We start from the raw sequence: 17136 nt of genomic DNA, 5'->3' as shown, positions 1-17136 counted from the left end.
AAGATATACAAAGTTTTACATTGCCAGGGATCACTAAGGCTAGCAGTGTGGCAAAGGTTTGGGTTAAGGTAAAGTCATATTTTAATTAAGAGAACTTGTAGAAATGGCGGTGTTAATGACTTTGTGGCTGTGGTAACTAATGCCGGTCCCGCGCGAACGCAGGTCTAACGTTTCACGCGAAGTCTCGCGCTGTTCAGGCGGTCGCTGTTTAATGGCCGCCCTCTTACTCGTAGCGATGTTTGGAACGGGGAATAACACAAGGAAACCATCGGGGTGTGATAGCTGACCGGGAATTAACACAAATACTGGGGCATTCCCTCTCCTAAACGGTTTCCGAACGGATGGGCAGTTTGCCAAGCGACATAAGATACGAAAGCGACATAGTGGTTAGCGGGAGAGGATAGAGCTGCTATCTAACGTTAGCTAGTCAACACAGTTGTCGCTGCCGGTGAGGCAAGCCCGGAGCAACCCTGACAAGAGTGGGGTTGAAGAGGGTGGGAACGCAGACTCTGTTGGACTGGAGCGTGTGACTCTTGGCACCAGATGCTAACATGAGTGGACCTGGGCAGGATAGCGAGCCAGAGGCAAAAGTCCTCCTCATCAAGCGTCTATACAGGTGAGTTAAAGGCCTTTTGCTGGGAAACATTACATTAGCTAGCTAACAGTAGTAAAATAAATGGATAGCTAACCTTAGCTAGTTTGCTAACTAGCTAGCCATCTATTCAACTAGCTAGTTAGCTAACTACCCAGTCACCTGTCTGTCTGACTTGCATAAGCTAACGTTAGCTAGTTAACTGTACTTGTCACGAAGCCTTCGTCGAAGGGCAATGACATTTTTACGAAGTAGTCGGACATTTTCGATAGTATGGATTTTAAATAACCAGATGTAACACAGTGGGAACTTATGAAGCGGATAGCTAATTAGCTAACTAACGTTAGCTTCTAGACAACTGAGCACTAACAGCACAGTAACAAGTTACTGTGCTATTAACGTTAGCTAGCTAACTTATTCCTGTGTCAACTTGCTTTCTAAATAACGTTAGTTGTTTAACTACGTTGTGATAGCTTCAGCTGTCAGTATTGTCACAGTACTAGTTAGATGATAGGCCTATCCTTGTTTGCTAACTAACGTTACCTAGCTAGTTAGTTATTTAGCAGCTAACTAGAAGCGTCTAACAGAACATCACCACATTAATAATGTCGACGGGCTACTTTTAACATGCATAACTAGGCCTAGTTAGGGCGAAACAACATTTTTCACAAGCCCCTTTAGCTTTACCTACCTAGTTAGGAAACTATAATGTCAAACATGATCTCAGTGTGAAACATGTATGACAGTTTATATATTCCAGTTATAGCTAGCTAGCTAACGTTAGTTCCCTACGTTGATAAGAATGAGTTTCCTCATTCCTCCAATGACCATTACCAGGTAATTCACCTGCCATAATAACTGTATCTTGCGTGCTCAGGGCAGTGGTTGAGTCGGTACACAAGCTGGATGTCATCATTGGCAGCAAGTCATCATACCGGGAGGTCTTCAAGCCTGAAAACATCAGCCTTCGCAACAAGTAAGCATTTTACTCTACTCCAACCTTTGCCATAAACACTAAGGCCAAAGGCAAGCACTAACCCCAACCTCACCTGTCTTCTGTGCCCAGGTTGAGGGAGCTGTGTGTGAAGCTGATGTTTCTCCACCCTGTGGACTATGGTCGCAAGGCTGAGGAGCTTCTGTGGAGGAAGGTCTACTACGAGGTCATCCAGGTCATCAAGACCCACAAGAAGGTACCGAATTTAAGGGTGTTTTCCCATATAGTCCTCTTTAAAATAACTGATCTCCGTCCTCTTTAAAGTGAACTTTGTGGTAAAAAAGAAGCCAAAGAACTCTGTTCTCACTGTATTCTCACTTCCCTTGCTTTTGAATGAGGACTCTACTCTTTTGTGGTCCAAGTCCTCTTTGCATTCACATTGCTATATTTAGAAATGACCCAAGATCTTTTTCCAACATTCACTCAATGCGCTCTGGGACAAGCCACTTCCATTCGGCCATCAGATTTGCCACCAATGCTCCTTATAGGACACATCACTGCACTCTATACTCCTCTGTAAACTGGTCATCTCTGTATACCCGTCGCAAGACCCACTGGTTGATGCTTATTTATAAATCCCTCAATCCCCCATATCTGAGATACCTACTGCAGCCCTCATCCTCCTCATACAACACACGTTCTGCCAGTCACATTCTGTTGAAGGTCCCCAAAGCGCGCACACCCCTGGGTTGCTCCTCTTTTCAGTTCGCTGTAGTTAGCGACTGGAACGAGCTGCAAAAAACACTCAGTTGACAGTCATCTCCATCTCTTCATTCAAAGACTCAATCATGGACACTTACTGACAGTTGTGGCTGCTTCATTTGATAAATTGTTGTCTCTACCTTCTTGCCTTTGTGCTGTTGTCTTGTGCCATGTTTTGTGCTGCTACAATGTTGTTGTGTTGCTACCATACTGTGTTGTCATGTGTTGCTGCCATGCTATGTTGTTGTCTTAGGTCTTTCTTTATGTAGTGTTGTGGTGTCTCTCTTGTCGTGATGTGTGTTGTCCTATATTTTTAATGCCAGCCCCCGTCACCACAGGAGGCCTTTTGCCTTTTGGTAGGCCGTCATTGTAAATAAGAATGAGTTCTTAACTGACTTGCCTAGCTGTTTGAAATATCTAATATATCTATCTCTATCTATCAAATAATACATTTAATCAAAATATGTTATTGGACAGATATACCTACTTACATTTCTGAATCTAATATATTGCATTTAGTTAAAAGATGAGACAAAGTAATTGTAATCAGAAGATACTATTAACATGTAATTATTATTGGTAACAGAATAAATAGTGGAAGAATAACTGCAGATTAAATAATGCTGTAATTGAAAATTGTACACCCAATTTAGGCTGCCGCCCCTTAAAGAGCTAGAATAGATTTGGACGTTATGTTGATTCTCACCAAATATGTTTTCTCACACTTCCAACCCCACAATCAAATAAACAGTCTATGAATCTCTCATATAGATCACATATTGCAAACAAATAATCTGAACTAAAAACACTACACATCTTGGAATGTCTGTGCGTCCTTGACAATCGCTAATCAATATCCAAAAACGGCATTTTTTTTTCTTTTTTTCTTCTCTCAAACCTGCACACAATCTTCTCTCTTGTGGCACCAATGTGAGGGGTTATGGCAGGGAAAACAGTGTTGCATTAGTGTGTGTAATCACAAGCGAACCTGGGGAGCATTGCCCTAAATAATGGAACCGGACCACAGAATTCAAGTGAACTGAACTCAGACCACCTCTGGAGATGGTCTCAGTTTGCTTCGGGGCTCTTTTGAGGGGTGTGAGTTCCTTTTGGAGTGTTAACACTGCATTATGCAAACCATACTGAGTTCACAAAAATGTGCTAAAAGGGACTATGTGTGAAAACACCCTAAGTTATTGGGGAAATGTTGACTGTGTGGCCAGTACAGTGACTGCTGAGCTCTCAGACATGCACACTTTATCTTTCCTCATGCCCTACACACAACCCTTAACTTTTATTTCTAATCTCTTCTTTTTACCTGGCCCCCTATCATCTCTGTCTTTTGCAGCACATCCACAGTCGCAGTGCCCTGGAGTGTGCCTACAGGACTCACCTGATAGCCGGCGTGGGCTTCTATCAGCACCTGCTGCTCTACATCCAGTCCCACTACCAGCTGGAAATGCAGGACTGCATCGACTGGACCCATGTCACCGACCCCCTCATCGGTGAGACACACACACACTCAGGTCAGCAGTGTCTGTGATTGACACAGTGTATAAATTATTGTATTTGTATTTGTAGGTCGGAAGAAGCCGGTATCAGCCACCCCTAAGGAGATGGAGTGGGCCCAAATGGCCTGCCATCGCTGCCTGGTGTACCTGGGAGATCTAGGTAATACAAACTTCATCTTTCTCACCAAAGAGATTTGAGACAACCTTATTTCAATGACCATGGAATATAATTCCCCAAATCCAAGGTCACGTTTATTTGAATGTACAGGAGAGGTTTACGGGAGGTTGTTTGAATGTTTTCCACAGCCCGTTACCAGAACGAGTTGGCTGGGGTGGAGTCTGAGCAGCTGTCAGAGCGGTTCTACCACCAGGCCCTGTCAGTCACGCCGCACGTAGGTGAGTTGACAACAAGGTGTTACCGGCTCTCCCTTTCACAGCACATTAACCACCATTTTTTACACTAACCGGTTTACTCACCACACCACCATCTACAAATGAATCACTCTTGTTATATTGCCCACATAGTGATGAACTCACACAGCACTTATTGATTGAGCTTTATTATATGACTGGTCAAAGCTTATGCAACTCATAGTGATCTAGCTGAACGGTTAGCGGGCTATTTGAGCCAAGAAGGGGAAATTCAGTAACTGTTAGTGGGCCAGGAGAGTGCATTCAGTCTCAATAAATCACTGATCCACATTTGAAACGTTCTGTCTTTTTGAGAGGGCTTCAGAGGGCTTCATCAGTCGAACTGAAAGTAAAAATTAAATGGTCGCTGCTAAAGGAAAGCAATGTCTTTAGTGTGCCATGATGTTGACAAGTGTTTGATGTTTTGTTTTCAGGAATGCCTTTCAATCAGTTAGGTACACTGGCGGGGAGTAAATTCTACAATGTGGAGGCCACCTATTACTACCTACGCTGGTGAGTGGAGACTTCAACACGTCTAGATTTACTGCAGCACATCCACAGTCTATCTATGACTGGTCTGTAGACTATGCTGTGCTATTGTTCTCTACCTCAGTGGGGCAATGTAGTCACTCTGCTGGGGAGAAATATCTTCATGGCAGCAATTCTTATTTGGATCACATCAGTAGGCTCTATATAGCAAGTTTGAAATGGTAGAGGTTCTGAAACCAGTCTGGTAGGAGAAGAAGCCCAACTTCGGATCCAGAACACGTTAAAAAAAGACTTGCCACAGAGTGGTACCGGGACTATACCAGTATTTGTAATACTCGTTAGTGGTGGGTTTACAAAACACAAAGCGGATTGAACTTTCGGAAAACAGCCCTGATTTTGGAAAGAAACATTGTTGTCATCCAGTCACAATTATTTGTTTTCCAAGCTATAGCACACACTATTTTACATACAGCAGGATTTTAAAGGACCAAAGAGTTGGGTCTGCTTCGTGTTTTCATTGCCATGGGAAAATAATTGCGATACTGGTATCGTCACACCCCTACCACCAAGTATTGATCATGGTTTTCTCCTTTATGGTCCCGTGTTTGAACAGTATACAGTCGGAGACTCCCTTCGAGGGGGCCTACGGGAATTTGAAGCGTCTGTTTGATAAAGCTGCTAAGATGTACCACCAGGTGAAGAAACAGGAGATGAAGAAGCTGTCTCCCTCACGGCAAAGGTCAGTCTGGTTTCCTCACACCACAGCCCTGAAATGACAAATCACTAGGTCAGCATTGAAACAGGTATTGAGATAGTCCTCTTTGGGATTGTTACTCTTTCTTCAACTGTTTTCTTTCCAGATCCAAGGACATCAAGCAACTTCTGGTGAGCTTCATGTACCTACAGAGTCTACTGCAGCCCAAGAACAGGTTAGGACTCACTTTTAACCATTTAGGCCCTAGTCATTTATCTCAATAGGATCCTTGACATTTTGTCCATATATGACAAAGCTATCTGATGATAATAACAATTGATTGACCAAACAGGGTTATAAAAATTCAGTCTCAACCTGCTTTCTATTGTCTGCTGGGTCCGTGTTTGTAATGTCTTACCATTTCTCTCCTCCCTGTGAGTAGTCTGCTGGAGACAGAGCTGACCTCTCTGTGTCAGTCGGTGCTGGAGGATTTTAACCTGGTGCTGTTCTACCTGCCCTCGCCGCCACATGGCCACGAGGCCACTTCCCCCAGCGAGGAGGAGCTTGAGGAGCACGACTCGCCCTGTGCCCTGCTCCCCGACGCCCTCATCTTCAAGATGGTGGTAACCTGCCTCATGGTGGTGCACAGCCTGAAGCGGGGAGGTCAGTAAGAATATAGATGTCTTTTTGTTTTTTACAAATCGTTTTTCAAACATTATGCGCATAGGGTGTTGTAAGTAGAGCTGAGTCGGTAGGCATGCGAGGATAGTGACATACTGCAAGGGAGAAATAAGGGGATATGTTGATTCGTTGTATTGCAAAGTTGATATGTCGACTTGTTTGTATAGGGTCCAAGCAGTACAGTGCGTCAATAGCCTTCACACTGGCCCTCTTCTCCCACCTGGTGAATCATGTCAACATCCGCCTGCAGGCTGAGCTGGAGGAGGGGGAGAGCCAGGTGCCCCCGCTGCAGACCGACAACACAGGTGAGAACAACACTCCCAGCGAACCTCATGCTGCCTATACACTATTCATGTTCTGTTAATCCTCTGAAAACAAATGGAACGATAATGATATTTGTTTGCTCCTAGACGACTCTGAGTTGAGAGACCCGTCTGACCCGTTGACCTCGGAGGAGAGGCCCCTGCAGAACGGCTCCCTGGACCATGAGGATGAGGAGGACGAGGGGGGCCACCAGAACACTGTGGCCCAGAAAGCAGGTGTCGGTGAGCGGAAGGCGGAGGAGGAGAAACAGAAGCAAAAGAAGTACGCCCGCCTCTCCATGCTGCGCCGCCGCCGTGCCACCTGCAAAGAAGATGAGAGCGACCTGAGCGAGGGCTTCGAGAGTGATGAAGAGGAGGAAATGGAGCAGAGGGGCTGCGCCGACTCCGGGGGTGCCTCGTCGGGAACCCCACTCACCCCCACCACGCTGGGGAAGGAGAGCAAGAGAGGGAGGGAGCACCCGACAGAGGGGACCTGGGAGAGCGGCTCAGAGGAAGACGAGGAGGGCGGCACGGCCTTCGACGTGGAGACTGACTCGGACATGAACAGCCAGGAGTCCCGCTCCGACCTGGAGGATATAGAGGACTCAGAAACCCCGGAGAACTTGGACACCCCTCCTCGGGGGGAGGTGCAGCCCGGAGAAGACGATGAGGAGGAAGCCAATCCCAGGGAGGACGACGACGGGGACACCCCTCCGGCCACCAATGGCCCCCTCCTGCCCAGCGACCCCAGTATCAGCAGTAACCTCCAGGCCATGTCATCCCAGCTGTTCCAGGCCAAGCGCTGCTTCCGCCTGGCGCCCACCTTCAGCAACGTGCTGCTGAGGCCCCACAGCTCCGCCACCAACCCCACACCCACCACCACCGACCCAGACGCCGCCTCCACCACCCCCTTCCAGGAGACCCCTCCTTCGCCGGGGGACTCACCCTGCGACGCCGGCCCGGGCACTGCCAACGGAACCAACGACAATGGTCAGTAACATGCCCACACACATTGACGCTGTGTTGATTACTATGTCATTTTTGTATAATGTAGGATATGAGTAAAAAAAAAAAGATAAACTTCAATATAATGATGTACTTCTAGTCTGTTTTTAGTCTTTCCCAAAGACTACATTGAGTAACAGCACATTGCTAAAATATGCCATTTTATAACAGCACATCTGAGGTTCCCCCTAAGAAAACTAGGGTGTAGATTAAACACATGTTCATTTCTTTATTTGTCCATTCCCTGTAGAGGTGGATTCCGATTCAGAGTGTAGCGTGCACAGCAACCAATCGGTACACAGCGAGAAGACCCTGTCAGAGAAACTGGAGATTCTGACCAATCAGGGGCTCATCCAGGTGGTCAAGGTGTTTGTGGATTGGCTTAGAACCAACACTGACATTATCGTCATGTGTGCACAGGTAAAGGGGCTGGATTTTTCAGTAACCTAGAAGCACTTACAAACAGTATGCTTTGAAAAATACAAGGTAATCTTTGTATCAGCTGACTCGGGGCAAGGGTTTATAGTCTTCATCATTGTTGGTGTTTGTTTCACTGTCTTGTCTTCCGCTCAATGTAATTCCGTTACTCTGTAGAGTTCTCAGAGCCTATGGAACAGACTGTCTGTGCTACTCAACCTGCTGCCTGACGGGAACAAGATGCTGGAAGCAGGCGAGTTACTAAATGCACCTGTTCTTTTTATGGGTTGTTAATCTGCGTTTTCTTTATTTAACCTTTATTTAACTAGGCAAGTCAGTTAAGAACAAATTCATATTTACAATGACTGCCTAACCCGGATGACGCTGGGCCAATTGTGCGTCGCCCTATGGGACTCCCAATCACGGCCTGTTGTGATACAGGATGAATATGTATGAACTTTCCAAATTGTAAGTCGCTCTGGATAAGAGCGTCAGCTAAATGACTTAAATGTAAATGTAAATACAGCCTGGAGTCAAACCATGATCTGTAGTGACGCCTCTAGAACTTAGATGCAGTGCCTTAGACCGCTGTGCCACTCAGGAGCCCGATGTGGGGGCTTGAGTTGGCCAAATTCGTCTCTCCCCCTCTCTCACATTATATTTCTCATTCCATCTGTTCTCTATTCCTCTCCTTTGGTTATTTTAACCCATCTTTTCATGTATGAAATTCCGAATGTGTCTTCTGTGGAGCACATGTGACAAGAAGTCACTTCTTAATCTCTCTCTCTCACTCTCTGTGTGTGTGTGTGTATTTTAGAGCTGGGTCTGAACACTGAGGTGACGGAGCTGCTGAGTGAGTGTGAGCAGCCTGGCCTGGTCCAGTCCCTGCTGCTGCCTGAGGACCTGGCCCTGCGACACCTACCTGCCCTCAACCTGGCCCACCGCCGCCTCGACTACACCCGCCCCAGACCTTCCCTCAGCCCCGTACAGGAGGTACACACACCTAGCTTCCCTTAGACACCCTCACTGTTTTGCTGACCTCTCTCTACTTTACTATCTCACTTGATCTCTCTCTTTTTCTCCCCATCTCAGTGTGTGGTGCGCGTATGCTGCATCCGCAGCTTTGGCCACTTCCTCACTAATCTCCAATGCAATGTGCTGCACTTCAACCCGGAGGCGGGCATCTTCACTAGCATCAGCCAATCSGAGCAGGACAACCTGGTGCAGCAGGCCAAGGCCCAGATCCGCATGGTGAGCGGCAGTTGAATGAACCAATGAGACCAAAGCAGCAGSAGTCACTCTAGTTTCAGTATTTGTTTTACTTGTGAAGCTCAAATGACTGCAAACTATTATCTATTTCAACACTGTGTGTGCTTTTGTGTGTCTAGGCAGAGGAGGAGGCTCGACGAAACCGCTTGATGAGAGACATGGCTCAGCTCCGACTACAGGTCTTTCTTCTGGAACATTCCATTCTATCATAAACCAAACATTATCAATCTAGCTATCTGACACTATACTGAGTGTACAAAACATTAGTAACATTCCATTTCCATTACATACTGTAGACTGACCAGGTGAATCCAGGTGAAGGCTATGATCCCTTATTGATGTCACTTGTTAGGCCACTTCAATCAGTGTAGATGAAGGGGAGGAGACAGGTTAAAGAAGGATTTTTAAGTCTTATGACAATTGAGACATGGATTGTGTATGTGTGCCATTCAGAGGGTGAATGGGCAAGACAAAAGATTTAAGTGCCTTTGAACTGGGTMTGGTAGGTGGCAGGCGCACCGGTTTGTGTCAAGAACTGCAGCGCTGCTGGGTTTTTCACGCTCAACAGTTTCCTGTGTGTATCAACAATGTACCACCACCCAAAGGACATCTACCCAACTTGACACAACTGTGGGAAGCATTGGCGTCAACATGGGCCAGCATCCCTATGGAATGCACTTGACACCTTGTAGAGTCCACACCCTGACGAATTGAGGCTGTTCTGAGGGCAAAAGGGGGGGTGCAACTCCAATATTAGGAAGGTTTTCTTAATGTTTGGTATACAAAGTGTATATGTCTTAATTTACTTTTGCACCCAAAACCTTGAAGTGAATTTCATTAGATTTCAGCTGATGATGGTTAGGATGATTCCAATGAAGTATATTACTTAATGTTGAATGTACAAATACACTGCCCTCTGTAATTATTGGAATGGTGAAGCATTTTTTTCCTTTTGGCTCTATGCAAGAGTTTGAATTTGAAATCAAACAATGACTATGCGGTTAAAGTGCAGACTGTCAGCTTTAATTTGAGGGTACTTTCATCCATATCGTGGGAACCTTTAAGAAATTACAGCACTTTTTGCATGTAGTCCCCCCCCCCCCATTTTAGGGGAGCAAAAGTTTGGGACAAATTCACTTGTGTATTAAAGTAGTGAAAAGTTTATAGATTTGATTTCAAATCCACATTTTTAGGGTATAGAGCCAAAAGAAGCTGAAATGCTTCACTGTCCCAATAATTACGGAGAACACTGTATTATCCACTCAACATCCCATCAAGATATGCAATTTGTCACACGTCTTACCCTACAGTTGGAGGTGTCTCAGCTAGAGGGCAGCCTGCAGCAGCCCAAGACCCAGTCATCCATGTCTCCGTACCTGGTACCCGACTCTGCCGCCCTGTGCCAGCACCTCAACCTCCTCAGACATCTGGCTGGCAGTGGCTGCTTCATCATCATCATCCCCCGCACAGGTGAGCACAGAGCCATGCCCTGTCTGGGTGAATAAACCCAGTGTTAGACTGCATGACTGGATGAGTCTGTTTGAATGCAGTCATAATTTAAAGGTTTCTCACCAGAATTGCATGGAGATAAAATGGTGATAAAWATGATTTCTATATTGCAGGGTTATTGAAGTATACGGGGTCCAGACTTGAATCAGGTTATTTACAGGGTGGTCAGACATCTTATACATGGGATTACTCTTATAAATAATATTTATTAAAAGTACATTTTAAGTGCTTTAAGATAAGCCTAATTCAGTGCATGAAATTGTTTAAATAATGGAACACATTTGTACTTGTAACACAGTTGACCTGCATCACATTAATTCCTACTTTCCTGTCCGTTTTAGACGTAGCTTCATCTTTTGTTTTTGTTTACACATAGTGAACCTTTTAGGCATAGCATATCTCAGTTGACCAGCATCATATTCTGTTCTATTTTCTTTTTCTTTATCATTTTTGTTCTTTTCTGTTTTACTGTTTTTTACTTGGAAACCTCTTTATGCATGTCATATCTCAGTTGACTAACTTGTGCAGAGAAGTTGCTCTCCCCCCGCATCAGTAGAGAACTCCCTGTAACAAACTGCACCACCTCTGTGGGAACTTAAACTCCTCAAATCTTGTTGCAAAGTCAGCTTTCAGTTTATCTTAACTCTGACATCACGGGAGTGATCTGTACTGATAACTGAATATAGTTGCGCAGTGTAGGGAAATCAAATCAGAGGAGAAAATAACAAATCATGTCAACTGTTTTATCCCTCCCCTGTACTCCCAAATTTAAATCCTTTCAATTTATTGAAGATGTCACTGAAAAACGAACATCTGATACGGACTGTTCATTTTCACTAGATATGTGTTGGCTTTCTTGTGGCGTCAATCACGGAGAAAAGCAACTATCTCCTCCCTAAGCTAACACAGGCTGCTCTCTTGACAGCATTATTACCCGTGCTTAGCCACCGAGCATCATTATGTAAAAGTAGATCATGATGCTCAGCAGACCACGAAACAAGTGATGTTGCAGGCTAGATGTTGATTGGATAAAGTTTATCATAACCATGGCTGAGTCTGTGGTGTTTAACTCACTGCTGAGTTACACTAGAGCATGCTTTGCGCTTATCAGGCAGTGTAGTGATCTCATCTGCTGTGAAAAAGCCAATAGGCGGGCAGACAGACCCTGTACCACTGTTAGCAGCTCTGATTGGCTGTAACTGGTGTGTTGGGTGATATTGATTGACAGCATTTAATGGGCGGGACTACAGGGAAAAAGATTCCCCCATTGGAGAATATTGAACAAGAGCTCATTTTGGCTCTAAACATCGCCCCCAAAAAATTGTTGCAGGATTTAAAAAAAWATATATATACTTTTCAGAATTGATCAGAAGCCCATTCTAAATTGATAAACGGGCCTGATCTGTCCTGCTGGCAGCCAGTTGAATAGCCCTGCTATATTGTTTCGGCATTGGCTATTTGCTGGCTGTGTTTTGTAAGTTCCCGAGGGGATGACTGAAGCTGTGTTTGTCTTTCTAGTTAGAGCATGAAATGAATAGATACCAAAGTTAAAACATGATGGTTGACTGTTATCTGCTTCAGTGATTGATGGCCTTGACCACCTGAAGAAGGAGAATGCCGGAGCGAGAGACGGTATCCGCTTTCTGGAGTCTGAGTTCCGTAAAGGCAACAGGTATGTGTCTGTCTCAATCCTCAAGTGTAACGTATCGTAATATAGTGGGCCACATTTTAAGATCTGACAACAACAATCAGCCAACCCAGCACAAGGGAAGCCAGATCTTGTGTCAGAAGCATAGCCTGTTATCATTGAATGGGATATATTGAGTCGACAGTTCTCTGAATGAAAAGATAAAGAGGGCGATTTTCAATGTGCTTAGCCTTTATCCGGTGTGAAACCCTAGAGCCAATGATACACAGGTCATTGTTCCTTTTATATCAATGTATCTCACGTAACCGATTTCAAATGAGCTGGCTGTTGGGGCCCATATTGTCCTTACTACTTCAGATCTTAACAAAACAATGTTTCTAACTATAACCCACTCTGAATCTGTGATCCAGTAAACTAAAAATAGGCTGCGACCCATATGGGTGAAGACACTTGATGTTGTAAACCCCTCTTCCGTCCCCCTCTACCTCAGGTACATACGTTGCCAAAAGGAGTCAGGGCGGAGTTTTGAGAGGGACAAACTGAAACGCCAGGACATGGAAGCCTGGTGAGCCTCCATTTGTCTTTCTCAATACTTAGCATTCTTATTAAAATGCTTCAAACGTGGTAAAAGATTTTATGAAAGCTGTAAAACTCCTTCCCAGTGTTAACTGTTTTCCTTATGTCCTGATTTCAAGGCATCTATACAAGACGGTGGACAGCTGTCGTCAGCTGACCGTCTCCCAGAGCAACGGAGACGAAGACACAACTGGCATGGTCACTATTCTCACCGGTCACTCAGTGGAGGATCTGTGTACCCGCTCTGCACCCATGAAGGTCAGTGAGCAACAATACATATCATAAATACAATCACTCACTCAGTTCTTTAGGCTCTCCAGCAACCACTGTTGTTATGGGCGGCTGGTCTGACTACTGTGTATTTCTGGTTTATCCCTTGCGTTGTACAGTATTGCTATTAATATTTCCCGGTTATAAATCATTTTGCAATGGTGTAGATCTTTGTAGAGAGCCAGAGTTCTTTCTGAGAGCAGTTTGGCATGTTCGACCTCCCCCATTCATCCTTCCGTGATATTTACCTTACTTTGTATGTTCATTGGCGTTAGAAGGGTTGACATCTTACCCTCCATTGTCTGTGTCTCCTTGGTAACAGTCGGCCGTCCAGGCAGTGGCGACAGCAGGCATGGAGCTGAAGAACATTGTGGAGTTTTACCGTCAGTGGAAGGAGATTGGCTGAGAGCGTCGGGGGCGAGGTCGGCACGGCGGACAGCTGATCACACACTCACTCCCTCTCTCTCTCCCACTCTGTTGCTCTGTCTGTATCTGCGTCTCCAAGGAAAATCAACTCTCGGAAAGAAAGAAGGGGGGGATGTAAAACAGTTGAAGGAAAGAAAAGGCGAGACACATGGGCAAAGGGGGCAATAAGAAACAGCAGAAGACCCCCAAACATAAAGAAGTGATCCCAGAGGTCGGGGTGAGAATTAAGTGGGGACACTACGCACTTAAAGTGCCCCTGGTTCACATCATAACCAGGCATATACTGTATATGATAGAAACGAGTACATTACGTGTCGAGAGAGAACCACTCATACACATTCACGCTCAGTTAAATCCATTGGTTTAGATGTGTAGAGCAGTGTTTCCAGTTTCCTCCTTTCCCTCTGTTTGTGTTGTGAAGGTGGGACTATGTCAGCCCTATGGCTGGCTGGGTCTGGTCTGCCAAGGCAGGAGGGTGTGGAGTAAATCCCAAAGAGAACACATCTCTAGCGTGCCAAGCGATGAGCCTCTCGATACCGGAGTCTTGTAGCTCGAGGGTTACAAACGGGTTCAGGTCAATGGACGTACACTTCTCCAGGATTGTTTTCTTTCCTATCAGTTTTTTTGCGGTGTACTTTTTGTGTCCAGTGATTAATGTATTGTGTTATCTGTGTATGAGGAGAAGGAATAATGACGGTTTGTGCCCTGCTATATTGTTTTAATTTGGATTTTATTTTTGTACCCAAATATACTTTATTTTGTGTTTTTGTAAGCTGTGCTGAATACACACAGGAATGAAATGCAGGGGGAGGGATGTGGTTGTCTTATATCGTTTCCCTAAACCAGTCTGATAATCCTTTTGTTCTCAAAGAAATAGTCCTGACTTCGGTGTGTCATGGTGTCGTTTTAGGAAGAGGTAGACTCGGGTGGGTCAGCTTTGTGCTGTTGCTAGATGTTAAGGAGAGCGGGGCCTGCGGTTGTCCCAATATGGCGGTGCGAGGTGTTTGTGTTTTGACCCCTGTGAACTCCTGATATATCCCATCTACCATCATCACTAAATGTCCCATCATGCACAGTGCAAAGGAACTCGGTATGTGTGTGGCCACGCATTGAACAATAAAATGAACTCATTTTTAAAATGTCATCTTGTTTTCACTCTCTTGCAGAAACCATTTACGGTGGCAACTTTACAAAGCTTTACACAATTCATGACACGGAACAGAACACTCTGAATTGGGAAAGCAACCTATTTGTACTGAACATACTCATGGCTGCACCCTTATGACAATAATAGCCATTGTTTCAGTAAATTGAACTTACCCAGAGACTGACCGGCCAACATTAAAATAAAATATTGTGTTTCAAATCAAATAGTCTGGTTAGCCATTTGATTAGCTGTTCAGAAGACTTATAAACTCAGCAAAAAATAAACGTCCCTTTTTCAGGACCCTGTTTTTCAAAGATAATTTGTAAAAATCCAAATAACTTCACAGATCTTCATTGTAAAACGGTTTAAACACTGTTTCCCATGCTTGTTCAATGAACCATAAACAATTAATGAACATGCACCTGTGGGATGGTTGTTATGACACTTAACAGCTTACAGACGGTAGGCAATTAAGGTCACAGTTATGAAAACTTAGGACACTAAAGAGGCCTTTCTACTGACTCTGAAAAACACCAAAAGAAAGATGCCTCGGGTCCCTGCTTATCTGCGTGAACGTGCCTTAGGCATGCTGCAAGGAGGCATGAGGACTGCAGATGTGGCCAGGGCAATAAATTGCAATGTCTGTACTGTGAGACGCCTAAGACAGCGCTACAGGGAGACAGGACGGACAGCTGATCATCCTCGCAGTGGCAGACCACGTGTAACAACACCTGCACAGGATCGGTACATCCAAACATCACACCTGCGGGACAGGTACTGGATGGCAACAACAACTGCCCGAGTTACACCAGGAACGCACAATCACTCCATCAGTGCTCAGACTGTCCGCAATAGGCTGAGAGAGACTGGACTGAAGGGTTGTATGTCTGTTGTAAAGGTAGGTCCTCACCAGACATCACCGGCAACAATGTCGCCTATGGGCAAAACACCGTCGCTGAGCAGACAGCACTGGCAAAATTGTTCTTCACTGACGAGTCGTGGTTTTGTCTCACCATGGGTGATGGTCGGATTCGCGTTTATCGTCGAATGGATGAGCATTAACCGAGGCCTGTACTCTGGAGCAGGATCAATTTGGAGGTGGAGGGTCCGTCATGGTCTGGGGCGATGTGTCACAGCATCATCGGACTGAGCTTGTTGTCATTGCAGGCAATCTCAACGCTGTGCGTTACAGGGAAGACATCCTCCTCCCTCATGTGGTACCCTTCCTGCGGCTCATCCTGACATGACTCTCCAGCATGACAATGCCACCAGCCATACTGCTCGTTCTGTGTGGATTTCTGCAAGACAGGAATGTCAGTGTTCTGCCATGGCCAGCGAAGAGCCCAGATCTCAATCCCATTGAGCATGTCTGGGACCTGTTGGATCGGAGGATGAGGGCTAGGGCCATTCCCCCCAGAAATGTCTGGGAACTTGCAGGTGCCTTGGTGGAAGAGTGGGGTAACATCTCACAGCAAGAACTGGCAAATCTGGTGCAGTCCATGAGGAGGAGATGCACTGCAGTGCTTAATGCAGTTGGTGGCCACACCGGATGCTGACTGTTACTTTTGATTTTGACCACCCCTTTGTTCAGGGAAACATTATTCAATTTCTGTTAGTCACATGTCTGTGGAACTTGTTTGGTTTATTTCTCAGTTGTTGAATCTTGTATTGTTCATACAAATATTTACACGTTAAGTTTTCTGAAAATAAACGCAGTTGGCAGTGAGATGACGTTTCTTTTTTTGCTGAATTTAGTTTGGGGGTAGAAGCTGTTAAGAAGCCTTTTGGACCTAGACTTAGCGCTCTGGTACCGCTTGCTGTTGGAACACATTTAATGTTTTTTATTTTATAGGCGTGTTCCAAAGTTTAAAAACACCCTTACCTATTGAAATATGGTAGTTCTGTTCCACTTTCCTCTCTAACTTCTCATTCTGAACCCGTTCAGTGTAGTCTGGCTCATCAATCAATCTCGGTCCTGTGAGTAGGTCTCTGTGTGCCATCTATCCTGGTCTCTTCTGTTGTGATGTCTCGTGCCCCTCACTACCCTGGATGCCTGGTCCAAATGCCCACCATTCTGCATGGCAGTGAGTAACCAATTCCCTGGCAGCGGGGTCAGCGCCATCCCAACAGAAGATGGTTGGCACCACACAGTGCTGGCCCACTTTCTGGTGTTGGGGAGGTGAACAGTCCAGGGCCCGGTTTCCCAAAAGCATCTTAAGGCAAAGTTCATCGTTTGAACCTTCGTAGGAGCATATGATAGCAGATAGCAAAAATGTGTATTATTTTACCAAATTAGCTTTAAATCTGCAAAATGTTCTCTCAGCCTCATGGCAGCACTTTTTTTCTCTGTCCCTGGCAGAAATGCAGGGAATTCGCTTAAAAAAAAATGACAATGTGTAGAATAGCATTAGAAAACAGCATTTTTGTCTCTGCATCATGGCAAAATGTGCTAATGCACATTTTGGCAGAGGTTAATGCCCCGTGGCCCCCTTG

At 45.2% G+C, this 17136-nt stretch overlaps 1 protein-coding gene across 1 annotated transcript; it reads left to right on the top strand.

Annotated features, from left to right (window-relative positions):
- Positions 1-271: 271 nt before the first annotated feature.
- Positions 272-14017, top strand: LOC111965135 (nonsense-mediated mRNA decay factor SMG5). The gene is made up of 22 exons (XM_023989145.2): positions 272-616; positions 1470-1568; positions 1659-1782; positions 3637-3793; positions 3870-3959; positions 4106-4195; positions 4645-4723; positions 5313-5438; positions 5560-5628; positions 5836-6056; positions 6242-6379; positions 6485-7366; positions 7632-7801; positions 7976-8051; positions 8616-8791; positions 8891-9049; positions 9187-9246; positions 10378-10537; positions 12158-12248; positions 12715-12789; positions 12920-13058; positions 13393-14017. The coding sequence occupies exons 1-22, from the start codon at positions 552-554 to the stop codon at positions 13474-13476; spliced, it is 3330 nt and encodes a 1109-aa protein (XP_023844913.1). The 5' UTR covers positions 272-551; the 3' UTR covers positions 13477-14017.
- The last annotated feature ends 3119 nt before the right edge of the window (positions 14018-17136 follow it).

The sequence above is a fragment of the Salvelinus sp. IW2-2015 genome, linkage group LG6.1, assembly GCF_002910315.2.
Source record: "Salvelinus sp. IW2-2015 linkage group LG6.1, ASM291031v2, whole genome shotgun sequence".
Taxonomy (NCBI): Eukaryota; Metazoa; Chordata; class Actinopteri; order Salmoniformes; family Salmonidae; genus Salvelinus; species Salvelinus sp. IW2-2015.
Note: the sequence above shows the minus strand (reverse complement) of the source record. Positions and strands in the feature narration are given on the sequence as shown.